Below are 17,673 nucleotides of genomic sequence, written 5' to 3' on the forward strand. Positions count from 1 at the left end.
CTAGAATGTGTGATATGACCACTGAAAAACATGCAGAGTGTTCAAAAAATAGTATTTTCTACAAAAAACTTTAAAACATTTATCATAGAAAAAATAAAGAGGACACATTAGACATGGGTCAGTTATCTATCATAGTGTAATTGGCCCAAAAACATTTATTGGATCACAGGTGCTGTGAATCCGGAATTTGAGAGCTGGGTAGTTCTGATTCAGCGTCTCAAGAGGTTGCTGTCAAGGGTCAATCAGGCTGCAGTCATGTGGAGGCTTGACTTGGACTAGAAGATCCATTTGCAAGGTGGCTCACTTCTGTGCCTGGCAAGTCATTGTTGGCGGGAGGCCTCAGTTTTTCCCCACATAGACCTTTCCATAGGGCTGCTTGAGTATCCTCACAACATGGCAGCTGGCTTACCCTAGAGCAGGTAATCTATGAGAACGCAGGGTAGAAGTCACAATGCTTTTTGACTAAACTTTGAAAATCACAGTCATTTCTGCAGTATCTTCTTGGTTATACAGGTCAGCCCTACTCAGTGTGGGAGAAGAACACACAGAGCATGAACAGCAGGAATCAGAGCTCAGTGGGGACCATCTTGGAAACTGGCTATCATATGAAAAATCTACATCTCTGTCCCTCTATTTTTTTCTAGGGGTGTGGCAGGAGGCAGGGGGTGGGGGGGGGGGGGGAGGCGGGGGAGAGACTAACAACAGCCAGGCCTGTGCTAGGCATTGAGAATGCAGTGGATGGGCCTGGAAGACAGGAAAGCAAATGTCAATGGTAGGGGGAACCCAGGTGTTCAGGGAGCCAAGAGGAATTGGAAGGCCTCACAGAAAGGATATATGAACTAGCACCCGAGGTTGAGATGGTGAGTAAATGAAGGGGATAGTGGTATATTATAGGCAGGACGCTGATGGGAGGTGGCTCCAGGGGAGGCACTGCATGTACCGAAGCCTAGCAGAGAACAGAACACAACAGGGGAACCAAAGATTGTCACTGGAGTGAGGAGTGATGAAAAAGGAGAGTCAGATCATGCAGTGCCTTACGAGGGAAGGAATGTACACATCGTGTGGACAGTCGGAAACCATGGGAGAATTGAAAGCAGAGAAAGCACAGAGGATGTACTGGGTCTGGAATCCGTGAAGCAGTATTCTCACTGTGCCTCAGGATGACCAGTCCTGGCTGGGAACAGTGTTCTGTTCTTGGGGCACTGACAAACAAGGACTTGATAGAGGTGGGCAGACATAGAAGGAACTGGGTACCACTGAGCCCCCAGAGTGTGATATTCAGGGAGGGGACCAAGAGCAAATCTGTTTTCAGATGGCCATTAGAACCAGCAGGTTGGAACCACAGGGTGGAAAATTACAGGAAGGGAGATTTCTACCTCCTATCAGAAAACTCTTCCAAGGACTGTAGCTGCTATGGAAGGATGACCACAGTCATATTCCAGCTGTTCCTCCCCAATTCGTCTTTCACTTTATGGGCTTCTAATAATTCAACATTTGGTTTCAGATCTGAAAGGACCGCATACGCAAGGGGACATTTCCATGGCCTCATGCTAGGTGCTGAAGAAGCAGCCTGCTCTCTGGGGGCTCGCTCCCATGCCAGCAAGGGATAGTGGAATAGGCACGGTTGGGCTTCTGGGAGCATATAATTTTCAGCCTGGAGTCTCAAAGAAGAATCTGAGAGGGATTAATTCCCAATTTTGGCTTAAAATTGGAGAATTTTGCAAGATAAAGCTGGAATGGGCTACCCAGAGGGAATGGCTTGAGCAAAGGAGCAGAGGGAAGAAGCAATAGGGGTAGGCAGAGGAGCTGTAAGCAGTTTGGGGAGGGGGTGGCCTGCAATAAGGCTACAAAGGAGAATTCCTGAACTTTGCCAAGTATTGAAGGGAACACAGAAAGAAAAAGTGCTAGAGTAGGAGTAGGATAGAATGAAACAAACTTGAGTACAGAGCTCCATTTCGTCCTGGGAGAGACCAGGCCCACGTTTTTGTAACTAACAATGCAAAGAGAGGGCGGGGACCATGGCCTAACGGGGGCAGGGCATCAGATGCCCTGTGGCCCACTGTATTCCTTTGGCAAGTACCTCTCTGGGCCTCGGCCTCCCCAACTTCAATGGGCTCTGGGCGTGTCAGACACAAACGACAAGATGAAGTGGCGTCCAGTCCGTAGATGGGGACTCCCCGGGCGCGGCGTAGCTGGGGAAATGGGTTACGCTGCCCGATTTGGACCAGTAAGGGCTCGACAGAGGCGGTCAGAAGGCCGAGGCTTGAATACTAGTCTACGCATGCGCTTCCAAGGAGGCAGGCGTTCTGCGCACGCGTGCACGGACGCGAGAGGCTGTCAACTACGCATGCGCCCTTGATTGGCGGGACTTTTCGGAAGCTGAGGCGCGGGTGGTGGCGCGGCTTGCGGACTGCTGCGTAGACGGCCGCAGTGGCGCAGAGGCTCGAAGGGCTACCTGTGGCGGCGAAGAGTGATTTGCGGGCTTGTATCTCAGGGGCGGAGGCTGCGGGCTAGACTGGCGTCTTCCCGAGGTCAGGAAGTCGCAGACCTTTCCACCAGACCCGCCGGCTCACACCCTCACCAGCTTCCTTGGCGTCGGACGTCTCCGCCCAGCCCAGACCGGTCGCCGCCCCCAGACTCTGGGGACCTGGGGCACTGCGGCCTCCTCCTGGTAAGAGGATTCCGAAGGGTCGGCCGCGCCTCTCGCTCGGGGCCTATTTTCAGAGCCAGGTGTCTAGACTGCAGAAAGGTGTTTGAGGGCTCAGGGTGGGTCACAGGCCTGGGTTCGAATTCCACCCCCGCCCATCCCCCCATGGCTGTCTCCAGTGGGCGAGGCTTTTGCCCTTCTAAACCCCACCTCCCTTATCTGCAGGGAGGAATTAATGACAGCATTTACCGAGCTGTGGAAAGAATTAATCGGTATAATGAGCTAATGATGCAAATAAAACGCTTTTGAACATACGCAGATCGTGGCATATAATTAGCGCTTAACAAGCAGCTTAACAAATGACATTTGTTGTTGTTATTATCCAGGCTTGAATCTGTGATACAGCCCTAACTGTGGGGATGTAGATCCTTGACTTACTCACACGTTCTGTTACCTTTCCCAGCTGTTTCTCTCTCTATATTTCTCTTTATTTAGAGTCTTCCCCTCCCCCCATACAGATTTCTGCTGGAATGGAGGGGTAATCGCGGAAGATGCAGAGATGCCTCAGCCATGTCCTTCCTTGCCTTCCAGTTAGTTGTCTGTGACAGCCGCTGGGAATACAGATACATCCTGGCTGGGGACGAAAACTAGGGGGTGGAGCAACCAACTTTGCCAAAGAGAAGTGGTTGGAAAGTTTCACATTTGAGCTAGATTAGAAAGGTTGAGTAAGTTTTACAGGCAGTGTGTGTAAAGATTCAAAAGTGGTGCAGGGGCTGGGAGTGGCAGGAGGGAGCAGGATGGGTAAGTTAGGGCTAGTTTATGAAAGGTATTGAAGATGCTGGAAGACTCTGCTGCTGTCCAAAGAATGGATTGGAGAGGAGCAGTGCTAGATGTTTGAGGACTAGTGGTGAGGCTGTAAGATTATTCTGGGGAGGGAAAGGGAGATGGTGGAAGTTCTGAGAGTGGAACTGGCAGTGGAGAAAAGCTTTCCAGAGACTGTTGGAGGTAGGACGGACAGGACTTTGCATCTGGAGATTAAATATAAGAAGTAAAGGGTGATGTGATTTTTCTAGTTTGGAAGACCATGCAGATCATAATGCCATCTAGAATATTAGGGACTATTTAAAAAATAATTGGTAATAAAGGAGGGTATGTGTTAAGGGAGACATAAGTATTTATAACGATGAATTCTGTAGAAAGTCAGTACAGGAGGTGATGAACCCGCTGGTAGTCTCTGGAGGAGGTGGAGGAGGTGAAACTGGGCCTTGTCATGTAGGTAGAATTTCATGGGGCAGAGATGAGCAAGCAGTTCAGAAAGGCTGAACAATACAAGGTCTCTTCTGGGGTACTAAAGCCTCATTGAGACTGGGGCTGAAATGTGGAGAACAGATCGCTTTGTTTTCCTATTTTCAGGGTGCTTCATCCAGAAATGACCTCAGTATTTAGATCAGAGACCATGGAAGGTGAGTATTGTAGTAAAATTGCTCTTGCTTTGGGTTCAGGTTTCTAAGCTATAGATAAACATTTCTCTGGCTCCCTGGTGCATCTAGAATCATATTTACATGTTTGCAGAGATGCTTCTTCACTGTTTCTATGATCTGGGGCATACATTTTCTTTGTCCACCTTTTTGCTCAGATGCATAGTTGTGGTGGGTTTGATTTTGTATTTTGACTTTTTCATAACAAGTGCTAGAAGAAGAACCGGTGACATCTAAGACTCATGATCATCAACTGGAATCGGATACCATCCCTGTGGAAGTGTGTAATAAATCACCTGTCTCCCTGGAGATAACTCAAGGCGTTTCAAAGGAAAGAATTTACCTTGGCTCTAGCCCTAAAGTGGGAGGAAGTTGTGATCTCAGCCACCAGGAAGGACTTCAGCCCAGGTGCCTTCATTTGTCCCCCCAAGAACAATCTCCCGATCATCAAGATAAGAGTCAATCTTGGAGGCGAGCAAGTATGAAGGAAATGAACCGGCGGAAGTCACTGCCTCCCTTTCATCAGGGCATCACAGGTGGGATGCTATGTACCTAAGGCAGTGGAGTTCCAGCTCAGATAAGAGGCAGTGAGTTATGGCAGAAAGAATGTAGTGGGATTACCTGACTTTGCTACTTACTAGTTACGTGACTGAGCAAATCATGTCACCTCTCTCAACCGGTTTCCTCTTCTATATGGGGGATATTCTAAGATCATAAGCACTAATGTCAAACACCCAGTAAGTGTTCAGTATGACTGCTATTTATATTAGTAGCTGTCCATTGTAATCTCTACCATGAACAGAAATTCTAATTTACAGTTGTTCAACACTCACCTCTGCTAGGAGGAGAGGCATTAAAGATTTCTTTGTATGGCTTTCTGTCTCATTTCCTAAAGTGAAACAGAAGGTGAGTGGGTTGCTACCAGATTTTAAGCTTTATAACTGAAAATCTTTCAGAGGGAAGATGCATGTAAAATATCTTGGTGAAAACTAAGTTTTTAGATATGCCATATTTAAATGTGATTTGTGTGAGTTTACAATAATAATTGTATCTCAGTAAGCATTGAAATACAATATTTAATGTGGAAAGTCCAGCACATTTCAAAGAATTTACTAGTTGTGTAACCTTGAGTAGATTACTTAATCTCCTTTCCCTTATGGTCCCAATCAGCAAATGGGATGAAATAATATCTATTTTACACGGTTGTGTGAGAATTAAATGAATTGATACATATGACACAGTACTTGGCCATATAGTAAGTAAATAGCTCAAATGTTAAGCTATTGTGATTATTTTAAAGATATTAGTTCACTTCCAGATGACCTGATGTCTAGAAGGAAATCTGGGTAAAAATAGCCATTTAGCTTATCAGAAAATTGCCGCCATACTTGTGTTCATGCACTTGACCCCACAGGTGTGCCAAGACAACAGCAGCAGTTCCTTAACTAAGGTCACCCCTACCTCCGTCTCTGTTCCAGAGCATGTGGACCATGTATAACAGAAAATCCATGATGTAAAAGATTGGTTATTCCTGCCCACTTGCCAGGTTTCTCTGGTTATAGGCAGAAGGTATCCTGTTTTTTCCACTTACAGCAATGAGAAATAATCAGGAGACAAGAAATAAAAACACTTGAAGCCAGCTGTAGCTGGAGGACAAAAGTACACTTATCTCAAATACTCAGAGCACACTTCCTTTGCTGTATAATAATTGATGTTTTTGGACATAATTAAAAAAAAAGTGTCTATATCTTGTAGTTGTTTGAGGATTTAGTGGTGTAATTAATGTAAAATGCCGATCTAATTCAGGCTGACTCACCATGTGACCTTGGGCAAGTTACCCATCACCCGGCCTTTGTGCCTCAGTGTCTTTTATAAAATGGAATTGATAAGATACTTGCCTTCAGTTTTAATGAAGTGTGCATAGCATTTAATGAAGTGCCTTTTATATAATAAGTGTTCAGCAAATTATTAATGTTATTATTAGGTCAATATAGAGAGGCAGCATGGCTATTAGTGGGAAACTACACTTTTTTGGTGACAGACTTGGGATTGAATTCTGGCTTCACCAATCTCTGGCCTCAAACAAGTAATCTGCCCTCTGAGCTTCAGTGTTCCCTTCTGTAAAATGGAACTCATAATTTACAAGACCGTATTTAAAGCACATTGCAGGGGTGCCTGGCTGGCTCAGTTGTAGAAGATGCGACTCTTGATCTCAGGATCTCCACGTCCTGAACTCAGGCCGCACATTAGGCATGGGGCCTACTTAAAAAAAAAAAGGCACACTGTATCTGTCATAAAAATGCTCAGATGTTCTCATTTACTTTCTTTAAGTGATGACTATAAAACATCAAAAAAATTAAGTTATTTTTTAAGTTATTTTTCATCTATGTTGTTTAACAGACAAGATTTTAATGTAATCTGTAAAAAGTTCTTAATAACTTTTTGAAGTTAAAGTTAGAATGCCTGGAGTTGAACTGCATCAAGAAGGAGGAAAGTGGTTTTTTGGGTTTTTTGGTTTTTTGTTTTTTTTAACTTTGCTAACTGTGTTAGTATCCAGCTCCTTAAAGTGTGATTTTTATGTTAGAGCTCAGCAGATCTATCAGTGCCAACTTAGCAGAAAGCAAACGGCTTGGCGCTCTCCTGCTTTCCAGTTTCCAGGTGAGATTCTTAGGACTGGGAAATACTTTCTTTTTTTTTTTTTTTCAACTGTTGCTGTGATGGCCCCAAAGAGAGATCAATACTGTGTGTGTGATGCCATCAATTAAGATTAAAAGGTGTTTCGGGGCACCTGGGTGTCTCAGTTGGTTAAGTGTCAGACTTTGACCCAGATCATGGTCTCGCAGTTCAGTTTGTGGCTTCAAGCCCTACATCGGGCTCTGTGCTGACAGCTCAGAGACTGGAGCCTGCTTCCGATTCCGTGTCTCCCCCACTCTCTGTCCTTCCCCTTGGCTGTTGTGCACGCACACGCTCTTTCTCTCTCTCAAAATAAAGATTAAAAGACGTTTCTCTCTAGTTGTATTAATTTAAAAGCCAGATTTAATCAAAGCAGCAGCTGATTTCTCTCTGGACTAGGCTCTCTACCAGTCCCACTGGTGCTGTTGCTGCTAACTGAGCAGCTAATAGTCAGATTTCTTCAATCTAGTATATTTTGTCCATTGACAGCAAATGATGGGAATTTAAAGTGCGTGGAGGTCAGTAAGTTAAAGCAGACATTTGAGGTCTGACTACATAGTGAGTGGGAATTATATGGCTAACTGGTAATTACATCAGTTTAGATAAGAGCATCATTTGTGTTAATTAAATGGCCATGTTTCTCTGAACTGAAAATCATAATGTATAGTCTGAACAACAAAGAGATTTTTCCTGATCTACTTATTTGTATGAAAAATGTTAGGTATAAAAACTAAATCATGTTTACTTTCACATTGATTAAACATGAAATTACATGAACTCAGGACTGGTCTGAAAAATCTTTGTTGTTGTACTGAAAATGCTTTTTTTTTTTTGAAAATGCTTTTCTTTATTTAGTTCTCAGTTCAGAAACTTGAACCTTTCCTAAAGGACACTGAGGGCTTCAGTCTTGAAAGTTTTAGAGCCAAAGGTAAGTTGCTAAGAATAAATGAGCAAGCTTTGGCCTTGGGCTTTACCTCCTGTTAAGGTCAGTCGAAGCCCCACTTTCAGGATCCCCATTTATAGGAGCTGCTGGCTCACAAAACCAGCCCTCCCTTTATATTTTAGAATTGTGTTTAAAAAATAAGAGTATATAATTATGACATTCAGAAGGTATAAAAGTGAAAAATAAGCTTGCCTCCCGCCCAAACCAGGCCACCTCCTCTGTACAGAGGCCACTATAACCACCAGCTTCTTATGTATCATCGCAGAGATCTTGCTGGATTTCCAACATTTTTACATTAATATCAAGTGAATAATGCTCTCTGTACTCTTCTTTACCTTGTCTTTTTTTTTTTAACCTAACAGTTTGTCTTGCACATCATTCGGTATCGCACACATAGAACTGTTTTGACAGTTTAGTAGCCATACAATATTTCATTTTATAAACGTACCATATATGATTTAGCCAGTTCTTTATTGATGGGCTTTTAGGGTTTCCAGTCTTTTGCTATTACAATGAATGGGTTAATGAACATCTTCTTACACAAGCCTTCAGGTACATATGCAAGTAAAAATAAGATAAATTTCTAGAATTGGAATTACATAGGTCAAATGAAATGTTAGGAATACCAGACTGCCTTCTAGAAATGTTTTACCAATTCTCCTACCAGTAATATATGCAAGTACCTATTTTTTCATACTCACAATAGTTTTGTTTGTTTGTTTTTTAATTTTTTTTAATGTTCATTTTTGAGAGAGCATGAGCAGGGGAGGGGCAGTGAGAGAGGGAGACACAGAATCTAAAGCAGGCTCCAGGCTCTGAGCACAGAGCCTGATGCAGGGCTTGAACCCACAAACTGCAAGATCATGACCTGAGCTGAAGTCGGACACTCAACTGACTGAGCCACCCAGGCGCCCCATATCCTCACAATAGTTTTATTAAACAATTCAGATTTTTTACTATTTGGTAGGTGATACAAAGTATTGTCTAGTCTTAATCTGTGGTCCTTTCTCTTTCAAAGAAGATAAGCATTTTTTCATTTTTTTTAGAGCCATTTATACTTCATTTTCAGTGTATTGTTTTTATCCTTTGTTTTTTTTTTTTTTTAATCCAAAATGTATTGATTGGGATCATTTCCCACTCATCTTGATTCAGGTTGCTTTTAGTGCTGCTTCTGTGTGAAGGAGCATCCTTCTGTAAGCCTCGCTTCCTCCTGTAGGCTGGCAAAGGACAGTGGAGCACACAAAAACTCATGTTTGTGCATGGCTAAAGACGGTGGTGATTTTGTAGCATCATGGGCACTTCACGTCCATGAAGTAGGAGTTGGGGTTCTGCACCAGGTGCTTCTTGTGCTTCCTCTTCTGGGAGGCCCTTCATGACAGGATGTTCTCATGGGAAGGTCATCACTGCCAGAAAGGCTCCTTTGTTCATTTTTGAAAATTGGGATGTTGGCTTTTTTATAGTGATTTGTAGGAACTATATACATTAAGGAAATTAGCTGTTAATGTGTGATATACGTTACAAATATTCTCTCTCAGGAATCCATTTTTAACTTTATAGAATTATCCACGGTCAGAAAAATTCAGTGTTACCTACTTAAAAGACCTAGAAATATATGAGCTTCCAAGGCTTCCAAAGCTAAGCAGAGACAAGTCTTTCCCTTATGCCCGTAATTCTTTATTCTCCTTCAACATTTTTCATTAAGCTCTTGCCTGTTGCCTGACTTCTGTAATATGTTCTTCTTTTCAGTGCAGGCTTTTGAAATCTTGGATAGAATGTAATGTCAGTGCATGTATACCTTTTAAATGCTTTTTCACCAGTCAAGTATTAAAAGAAAAACTATCATACATGTCATAAAGAGGAATTGTCTTCCATTTTATCTATACTGGCCCAAAGAAAAAAGATAAAATCTTTCTGCACATTTATACTACTACTTTGAATGGGTGAGAAGGCCAGAATGTAATAGGGGATCCTAGAGCTAAGACCACCTTAAGTATGTTATGTCATTGTCAGCAGCTTGCTGTGAAAATTCATATTCTTTTCATTTTACAACATGTACTTTATTTCTGTTCTAGCATCTTCCCTTTCTGAGGAATTGAAACATTTTGCAGAGAACCTGGAAAGTAATGGAACTTTACAGAAATGTTTTGAAGATTCAAAAGGGTGTGTGCAGTTCCCCTTCTGTCCTAAATGATAATTAAATGAAGACTTTCCATTATAATTAGTTTGTTCATTCACTCAAACATTTATCCAGCATCTTATATACACCAGGCTCTTCTAGATGCTGGAGATAAAGTGATACGTAAGTCAAGCAAGTTCTCTCTTCTTACGGATTTTAATAGAGACAATCAGATGAATACATAGAAAATAAAGATTTCAGGTAGTGATAATCTAAGAAGTCAGTAACTATGATAGTGGTTTGAGGGGGTGGGCAACTTTAGCTAGTGTTTAGAGAAGACCTGTAATGAATTGACCTTTGGACTGAGATCTATAAGATCTGGGTAGTGAGAAGGAACCAGCCATGGAACGATGAGGGGGAAAACATTGTTCAGATCTTTGCTAGCTATGCAAGTTGGTGGTAAACTATGTTCTTTAGCTGTTGGCAAGCAAGACTGTTAGGAGAATTTTTAAAATTCCAGCCCCAAACTGGTAGTTCCTCTGTAGGGGCAAGGTTCAACTCTCTACCTCCTGTCCTGCAGCAAATCCTGTCACTTGGGCCTACATCAGAAACTTTTTAATTTTGACTTCACAAAGATCTACTTTCTCACACACAGACCCTTAGAATTAACATTACTATTCAGGAAATGAAAAATCTGTTGGCTTGACATAGTATCCCTAAAAATGCGGTGTATTTAAGCCACTGGCTGCTGCATCCAGGCCAGAAGTGATAGAAGCTGTGTGTCACAGACTTTGGTAGAGAAACATGAAAGGTGGCACAACTAATTTGTCTTGCCAGGTAGAGTACCAAGTACATCTGGAGGATTTTGGCATTTTCAGTGCCTGCTTTCCATCAGGATTAATCATCCAACTGAGCTAAGCCATTGGTATGAGTAAAATATAATCTCTGTCCACCGACAGCTTAATTTTAAGTGTGAAGACAAGAAGGTCATATACAAAAGTATTGTTGGGCCTTAAAAGATGACGTAAAAAGAATAGACTGAAAAATAATATGCAAAGGGGCACCTGGGTGGATCAGTCTGTTAAGTGTGCTACTTCGGCTCAGGTCATGACCTCACGGTTCGTGAGTTTGAGCCCTATGTCAGGCTCTGTGCTGACAGCTTGAAGCCTCAAACCTGCTTCAGATTCTGTATCTCCTTTGTCTCTCTGTCTGTCTCTCAGAAATAAACATTAAAAAAAATTTAAAAGTGATGTGAACAAAAGTTTGGAGATGGAAAACTCCAGATATTTGAGGGTGAGGCCGAGTGAGATTATATGGGCAGAATAGGTGAAAGGCAATAGTTAGAATCAAAGCTAACAAGCTAATCGGAGCCAGAACATAGCCTTAAGTGCCAGGTTAAGGAATTTTGACTTTTATTAGGAATGCAGTAGAGGGTCACAGTTTTAGACAAGGAAAAAAAAAGGAATATTTTAGTGAAGGTTAATCTGGCTATGGGTCAATTGGAATTGATGAGAGAAACAGAAAATAAAGCAACCACTGAGGAAACTTATCTACTACAAAAGTGAGAGCCCAAGAATAAATACTTGTTGAAAGATAAATTCTGAACATCTTTTATTGCCATTAAAATTATGTAAGACATCCTATTAAAAGCAAGTGCTCTTGAAAGATTTATGTTGATCTTATAATCCTATCTGTATTCCAGAAAAGCATCAGATTTGTCTCTGGAAACATCAGTGGCTGAGATGAAGGAATACATAACAAAGTAAGTGAAAATGATCCTTTATTGGACTATCTAAATTCATCTAGGGAAAATAACTAGTTCTGGGAGAAATGAATAGTAAATACCCCATTTAGAGTGTCAATACTGGTGTGTAAACACTAGAATTTAGAAAGCTGCATATTGGGATCTTGTGGGCTGTACTCTTGGCCAGTTTCATAGAATGGAGTCTACGAAATAAAAGTGTTAATTTGACTTTAAGAACTCAGGTTTGATTTGATTAAATAATATCCTCTGAATCACTCAGGCTTTCTAATCCTTTAATGACCTTTTTTTTCACATTTTAGAACCAGAGCAGACACCTAATGTACTTACTGTGGCCTTGAATGATTCAGAATGTAATCGAAAATTAACTGAATGTTTTTTTTCCTGATCCTGTAGATTTTCTTTAGAACGTCAGTCTTGGGATCAGCTCTTGCAACAATACCAGAAGGAGGCCGAAGACATCATTTCCAGGTTAGATCTGTGACTGGAAATAGGAAGTCATCTTTTTACCTTGTGGAATTTGAATTGATTTCAGTTCTGTTAGCACAGATTGAACGATGAATCCTTTCTCACAAGCCAGTCAATTCATCAAAGCTCTATAAAATGTGTTATTAGCACTCTAGGATTATAAATGGAGAATTGAGGGATGGGGAGGAAGAGTGAATATCCCTATTTTCGGTCAAAGAACAGAACTGCTTCTGTGCCCGTGGCTGCTATTACACATCCTGGGGGGAGACAGGCACATCTCTGCCTTCTACCAGGGCACCTGGGGTTGGGCCAAAAACAGGGGACTTCAGTTTGCACATGGCCTTTGAGCTGCAGGTATGGGAGAGACTGCTCTCCAGGTCCTTCATGGAGATGCAACGACATGGAAGGGGTGATGAAAGAGGGTGTACAGAAGAGAGAGGAACTTTGTCTGGGTCTCTTAAAGGCATAAGAAAGTGGGAAAGTGCTAGACTTGATTTAGTTGGTCATTTAAGCCAGTGATTTTAAGCTTTTTTTTCCCAAAAGAAACTCAGCTGGGCCCAAATATAAAATGTAACTGTGGAAGTGTCTTCTTAGAGAGGTGCTTTGAGAAACATGGTTTGAAAAACTTCTCCAGTCTAGGCATTGATTGTTACTTTATTCATTCCTTACATGTGCTGTTTATGAAGATAGGTAATATATAAGATGGCAGTTTCAGAATAAAAACTTTTGTTGTGGCCTAGCTTGTTAGTTAAGAGGAATGCTTCTGGAAGCCGACTGTCTCTGTTCAAATACTTGTTTCTTCATTCTGTGATTGTGGGCAAGCGACTTAATCTCTAAACCTGAAGTTCCTCACTTGAAAATGGGGGTGGTAGTAGTGTCTACCTCATTGGGTTATTGTAAGTGTTAATTGAGGTGAAATGGCAGGGTCTAGCAGTCAGGAAATTGTGGGAGTGATCAATTTTCATGCACTCTCCATCATATTCAGTTATTGTAGATAATTGAAGTGACCCAGCATTTTTTTGGAAAAAGATTAGAGACCTTGATTTCCAGAAAGAAATCCCCAGGTCATTGTTTTTTCCCCAAGTCGTTTTATATTATCTTCCCCCAGAAAATGATTATAAAATTCCTTGAAAGCTCTTTTGTTCTATTTTATTTTCAGAGAATCAGTTGAAACCAAAGTTACCGAAGTTGAAGTGGAACCTGCAACATATCTTGGGTCTTCCCAGAGTGAAGTCCTTCACACAAAGCCTGACTACCAGAAGATATTGCAGAACCAGAGCAAAATCTTTGATTATATGGAGTTGATGGTTAGTTGGCTCATGTTTATTTGGTTATTTGGTTTACCTATCTTGTCATCCTTGGAAATTACGAGACCTGGAGAATATGTGTAATAAGTATATTCAGCTCGGGGCGCCTGGGTGGCGCAGTCGGTTAAGCGTCCGACTTCAGCCAGGTCACGATCTCGCGGTCCGTTAGTTCGAGCCCCGCGTCAGGCTCTGGGCTGATGGCTCGGAGCCTGGAGCCTGTTTCCGATTCTGTCTCCCTCTCTCTCTGCCCCTCCCCCGTTCATGCTCTGTCTCTCTCTGTCCCAAAAATAAATAAAAAACGTTGAACAAAAAAATTAAAAAAAAAAAAAAAGTGTATTCAGCTCTACCTTGGGGAAACATGGAGAGACAATCAATCAATCAATATTTATTTATCTATCTATCTATTTATTTATTTATTTATTTATTTATTTATTTCTGGTGTTAAGAGCCAATAAAACAGAGTAGGGGAGAATATACAGGAAGGGCAGCAGGTTGCTGTATAGAGCAGTTGTTGATTATTCCCCTAAGGTACCATTTTTTTAAAAATGTTTATTTTGAGGAGAGAGAGCACGTTCACAAGTTGGGGAAGGGGTGGAGAGAGAAGACCCCAAGCAGGCTCCATGCTGTCTGTGCAGAGCCTGACACGTGGCTTGATCCTATGAACTATAAGATCATGATCTGAGCCGAAATCAAGAGCCAGACACTCAATCGACTGAGCCACTTAGGTGCCCCTGGTCCTTCTAAGGTGCCATTTTAACAGAGACTTGAAAGAAAGGAGGAAGTGAGCCATGAGGACATTTGGGAGAATAGTATTGTATCACTCCAAGTATCAACAGGAAGCAGATGACACTTGATGAAGGGTAATTGAAAAAGTGATGTATAAAGTGTGGGTATTGAGGAAACCAAAAGGGTTAGTTGAAATAACCTGGGGCTCAGAGGCAGCTGAGCTCTTACTATCCCTAGGACTGAAGGGCAGAGGGAGGGAAAAGAGAGCCATGACCTGCAGCTAAGAGACAAAACTAACTCAAGATGACCCTTCCAGGAGCCTGAGTAAAAATATCCTGACTTCATTCGTCTCCCTTACACATGGGCATCCTCTTGGCTAAACTGACCCAGATGTCAGAGGACATGGGATCCTGTTTGAGATTATCCATAGTAGTGGCCCCGGGGCATAGGGCAGCATGGAGAAGTGCAGAGTGTGGATCAGGAGGAGCAAACAAAATGTCTGGCAGAAACATTCCAGGTTGAAAAAGAGCAAAGGCAAAGGTCCTTAGTGGGAGCTTGCCTGGCGATTTTTGAGGAACATCACAGAAGCCACAGACCCTTACAGCTCACATCTGTCTTTCCTGTGCAGATGGATGAACTACAGGGATCAGTGAAGCAGCTGCAGGCTTTTATGGATGAAAGTACCCATTGTCTCCAGAAGGTGTCAGTACAGCTTGGTGAGTGTGTGTCTTGAGGGGACTAGAGATTGCACTATTTTCTGTATGATAGCCCTTCACATACAAACTGCCCTTCAAAGCATGTGGTCTCAGAGTAAGGCCTATATCAGATGATTTCTTTTTCTCCCCTCAAAATAATTATTGTGCTGTGGGTACTCAAAGTTGATGGGAAATTTCTCGATGTAAATTCCACAGGAGCACAGTAGACTGAAAACTAAGTCCCCACAAACCCTCATGTTGTTTTAGTAAATACAATATTTTTAATATCTATTTGCCCTTTTTCCTCTTCATTCTTCCAAGAATCCACTAAATGACACTGACATTACTTCCCTGTTGCTTTTCCTGGCCTCCTCCAGCCCAAAATTGTTTGCTATATATACTTTAATTTTCTTACTATGTTGTATTATGGTTGTAGTTGCAGCTGGCTTTCCTACCAGACTGCTGTCTCCTTGAGGACAGAGATTCTCTCATTTGTCATTGTAATGCCCTTCAGTGTCTGGCATAGTGTCCATACACCAAGTTTTCAATAATGTTATTTGAATTCAGTTGAAATTTACTTTTGTCTTTCCTCTGCAGGGAAGAGAAGCACACAGCAGTTAGATCCGTCACCAGCTCGAAAACTGCTCAAGCTTCAACTGCGGAACCCACCATTGCTCTAGATCTTGTCAGTGACTTCATGCAGCTTTCCTGCCATAAGGTGCTCCAGAGGAGAGAAATGGAAGAATGCCCCAGCACATGGTGATTGCATGGTGGTCTGAGCTGGTGATAGCTGCCCTGTTGCCTTTGAGGATAACTGGCTGAATGTAGAGTACTTCAGTTTTTTTCTAAAAGTGACAGAACTTATGCATCTAAAAGAGTAGCATAGATACTTTTTCCAAGAATGTGCAAAATGCTTGCAACTTCTATTGTGAAATGACCTTGAGAACTAGTAGTCCATTCTTTTAAATATCCTTCGTGGTCAGTAATCTTCATTTTGTGAAGGTGTTTTTTAGGTTTTGAAACAATCCAGAGTCATTCAGGACCAAATCCAGGGACACATTTTAGGGGTCAAGTTGGATTCTGGTAGGAAAGGAATGGGACTGATTTTCTGGTATGGCCCTGAAGGTGATTTCAGGTAGTGAAGTTTTGAACATTGTTTGCATCACATGGCTACGTGTATCACTTCACACGATGTCCAAATTGAAGGAAATGCCACTTATTCTCTGTCCTGTTATCTACAGTGTGCTTTAGCTTTTAATATTGAATTGATATCCTAAATCCTGGATTCATAGCACAAAGAGGCTAAGTACTATTTTTCATTGTTCTCTATTTTTAATAATTTGCATTATAAAATTGCACATTATTAAAAGCTTTCTTTTGTCTTTGTGTATATTTTGGGTGTATAAAAACCTTTTTTTTTTTTTTTTTAATTTTTTTTTTTTTTTCAACGTTTATTTATTTTTGGGACAGAGAGAGACAGAGCATGAACGGGGGAGGGGCAGAGAGAGAGGGAGACACAGAATGTGAAACAGGCTCCAGGCTCTGAGCCATCAGCCCAGAGCCTGATGCGGGGCTCGAACTCACGGACTGTGAGATCGTGACCTGGCTGAAGTCAGACGCTTAACCGACTGCGCCACCCAGGCGCCCCTAAAAACCTTTCTTAAGGGGACCCTGGGTGGCTCAGTCGGTTAAGTGTCAGACTTCAGCTCAGGTTATCATCTCGTGGTTCGTGAGTTCAGGCCTTGTGTTGGGCTCTGTGCTGACAGCTCAGAGCCTGGAGCCTGCTTTGGATTCTGTGTCTCCCTCTCTCTCTGCCCCTCCCCACTCATGCTCTCTTGCAAAAATTAATAAACATTTTTAAAAAATGGCACAAAAACAGACAGAGCAATGGAACAGAATAGAGAACCCAGAAATGGTCCCAGAAACATATGGCCAACTAATCTTTGACAAAGCAGGAAAGACTACCCAATGGAATAAAGACAGTCTCTTCAGTAAATGGTACTGGGAAAACTGGACAGCGACATGCAGAAAAATGAACCTAGACCTCTTTCTTACAGCATACACAAAAGTAAAAAAATGGATGAAGGACCTAAATGTTAAGACAGAAAGCCATCGAAATCCTAGAGGAGAAAGCAGGCAAAAACCTCTTTGACGTTGGCTGCAGCAACTTCGTACTCAACACATCTCTGGAGTCAAGGGAAACCAAAGCAAAAATGAATTATTGGCACCTCATCAAAATAAAAAGCTTCTGCACTGTGAAGGAAACAATGAGCAAAACTAAAAGGCAACTGATGGAGTGGGAGAAGATATTTGCAAATGACATATTAGATAAAGGGTTAGTATCCAAAATCTATAAAGTACGTAACAAACTCAGCACCCAAAAAACAATCCAGTGAAGAAATGGGCAAAAGACACGAATAGACACTTCTCAAGACATCCAGATGGCCAACCAACACATGAAAAAATGCTCAACATCATCAGGGAAACATAAATCAAAACCACAATGAGATACCACCTCACACCTGTCAGAATGGCTAACATTAATAACTCAGGCAGCGACAGATGTTGGCGAGGATGTGGAGAAAGGATCTTTTTTGCACTGCTGGTGGGAATGCAAACTGGTGCAGCCACTCTGGAAAACAGTATGGAGATTCCTCAACAAATTAAAAATAGAACTACCCTATGACCCAGCAATTTCACTACTAGGTATTTATCCAAGGGATACAGATACGCTGTTTTGAAGGGGCACATGCACCCCAATGTTTATAGCAGCACTGTCAACAATAGCCAAAATATGGAAAGAGCTCAAATGTCCATCAATGAATGAATGGATAAAGAAGATGTGTGTGTGTGTATAT

The 17,673-nt window shown here is 41.9% G+C and overlaps 1 protein-coding gene, 1 long non-coding RNA gene and 1 pseudogene across 3 annotated transcripts; 1 reads left to right on the plus strand and 2 right to left on the minus strand.

Moving 5' to 3' along the window:
- Positions 1–111: 111 nt before the first annotated feature.
- LOC121012238 (uncharacterized) lies at positions 112–2,251 on the minus strand. Its single transcript, XR_005782028.1, has 2 exons — positions 2,081–2,251; positions 112–424 (listed from the first exon to the last, which is right to left on the minus strand). It is a non-coding gene; the product is annotated as an uncharacterized LOC121012238 (long non-coding RNA).
- Positions 2,251–16,205, plus strand: DSN1 (DSN1 component of MIS12 kinetochore complex). 2 transcript variants are annotated; one of them, XM_040447121.1, is made up of 11 exons: positions 2,251–2,671; positions 4,061–4,110; positions 4,335–4,661; positions 6,710–6,783; positions 7,654–7,726; positions 9,814–9,901; positions 11,560–11,619; positions 12,016–12,090; positions 13,247–13,394; positions 14,749–14,836; positions 15,413–16,205. In XM_040447121.1, the coding sequence occupies exons 2-11, from the start codon at positions 4,077–4,079 to the stop codon at positions 15,493–15,495; spliced, it is 1,050 nt and encodes a 349-aa protein (XP_040303055.1). In that variant the 5' UTR covers positions 2,251–2,671; positions 4,061–4,076; the 3' UTR covers positions 15,496–16,205. The 2 variants fall into 2 exon arrangements, with proteins under 2 accessions (XP_040303055.1, XP_040303056.1); XM_040447122.1 differs by lacking the exon at positions 4,335–4,661.
- Positions 8,901–9,077, minus strand: LOC121012237 (40S ribosomal protein S27-like; annotated as a pseudogene).
- Positions 16,206–17,673: the final 1,468 nt, after the last annotated feature.

The sequence above is a fragment of the Herpailurus yagouaroundi genome, unplaced genomic scaffold (assembly GCF_014898765.1).
Source record: "Herpailurus yagouaroundi ecotype Mexico unplaced genomic scaffold, PumYag 196, whole genome shotgun sequence".
Lineage (NCBI taxonomy): Eukaryota > Metazoa > Chordata > Mammalia > Carnivora > Felidae > Herpailurus > Herpailurus yagouaroundi.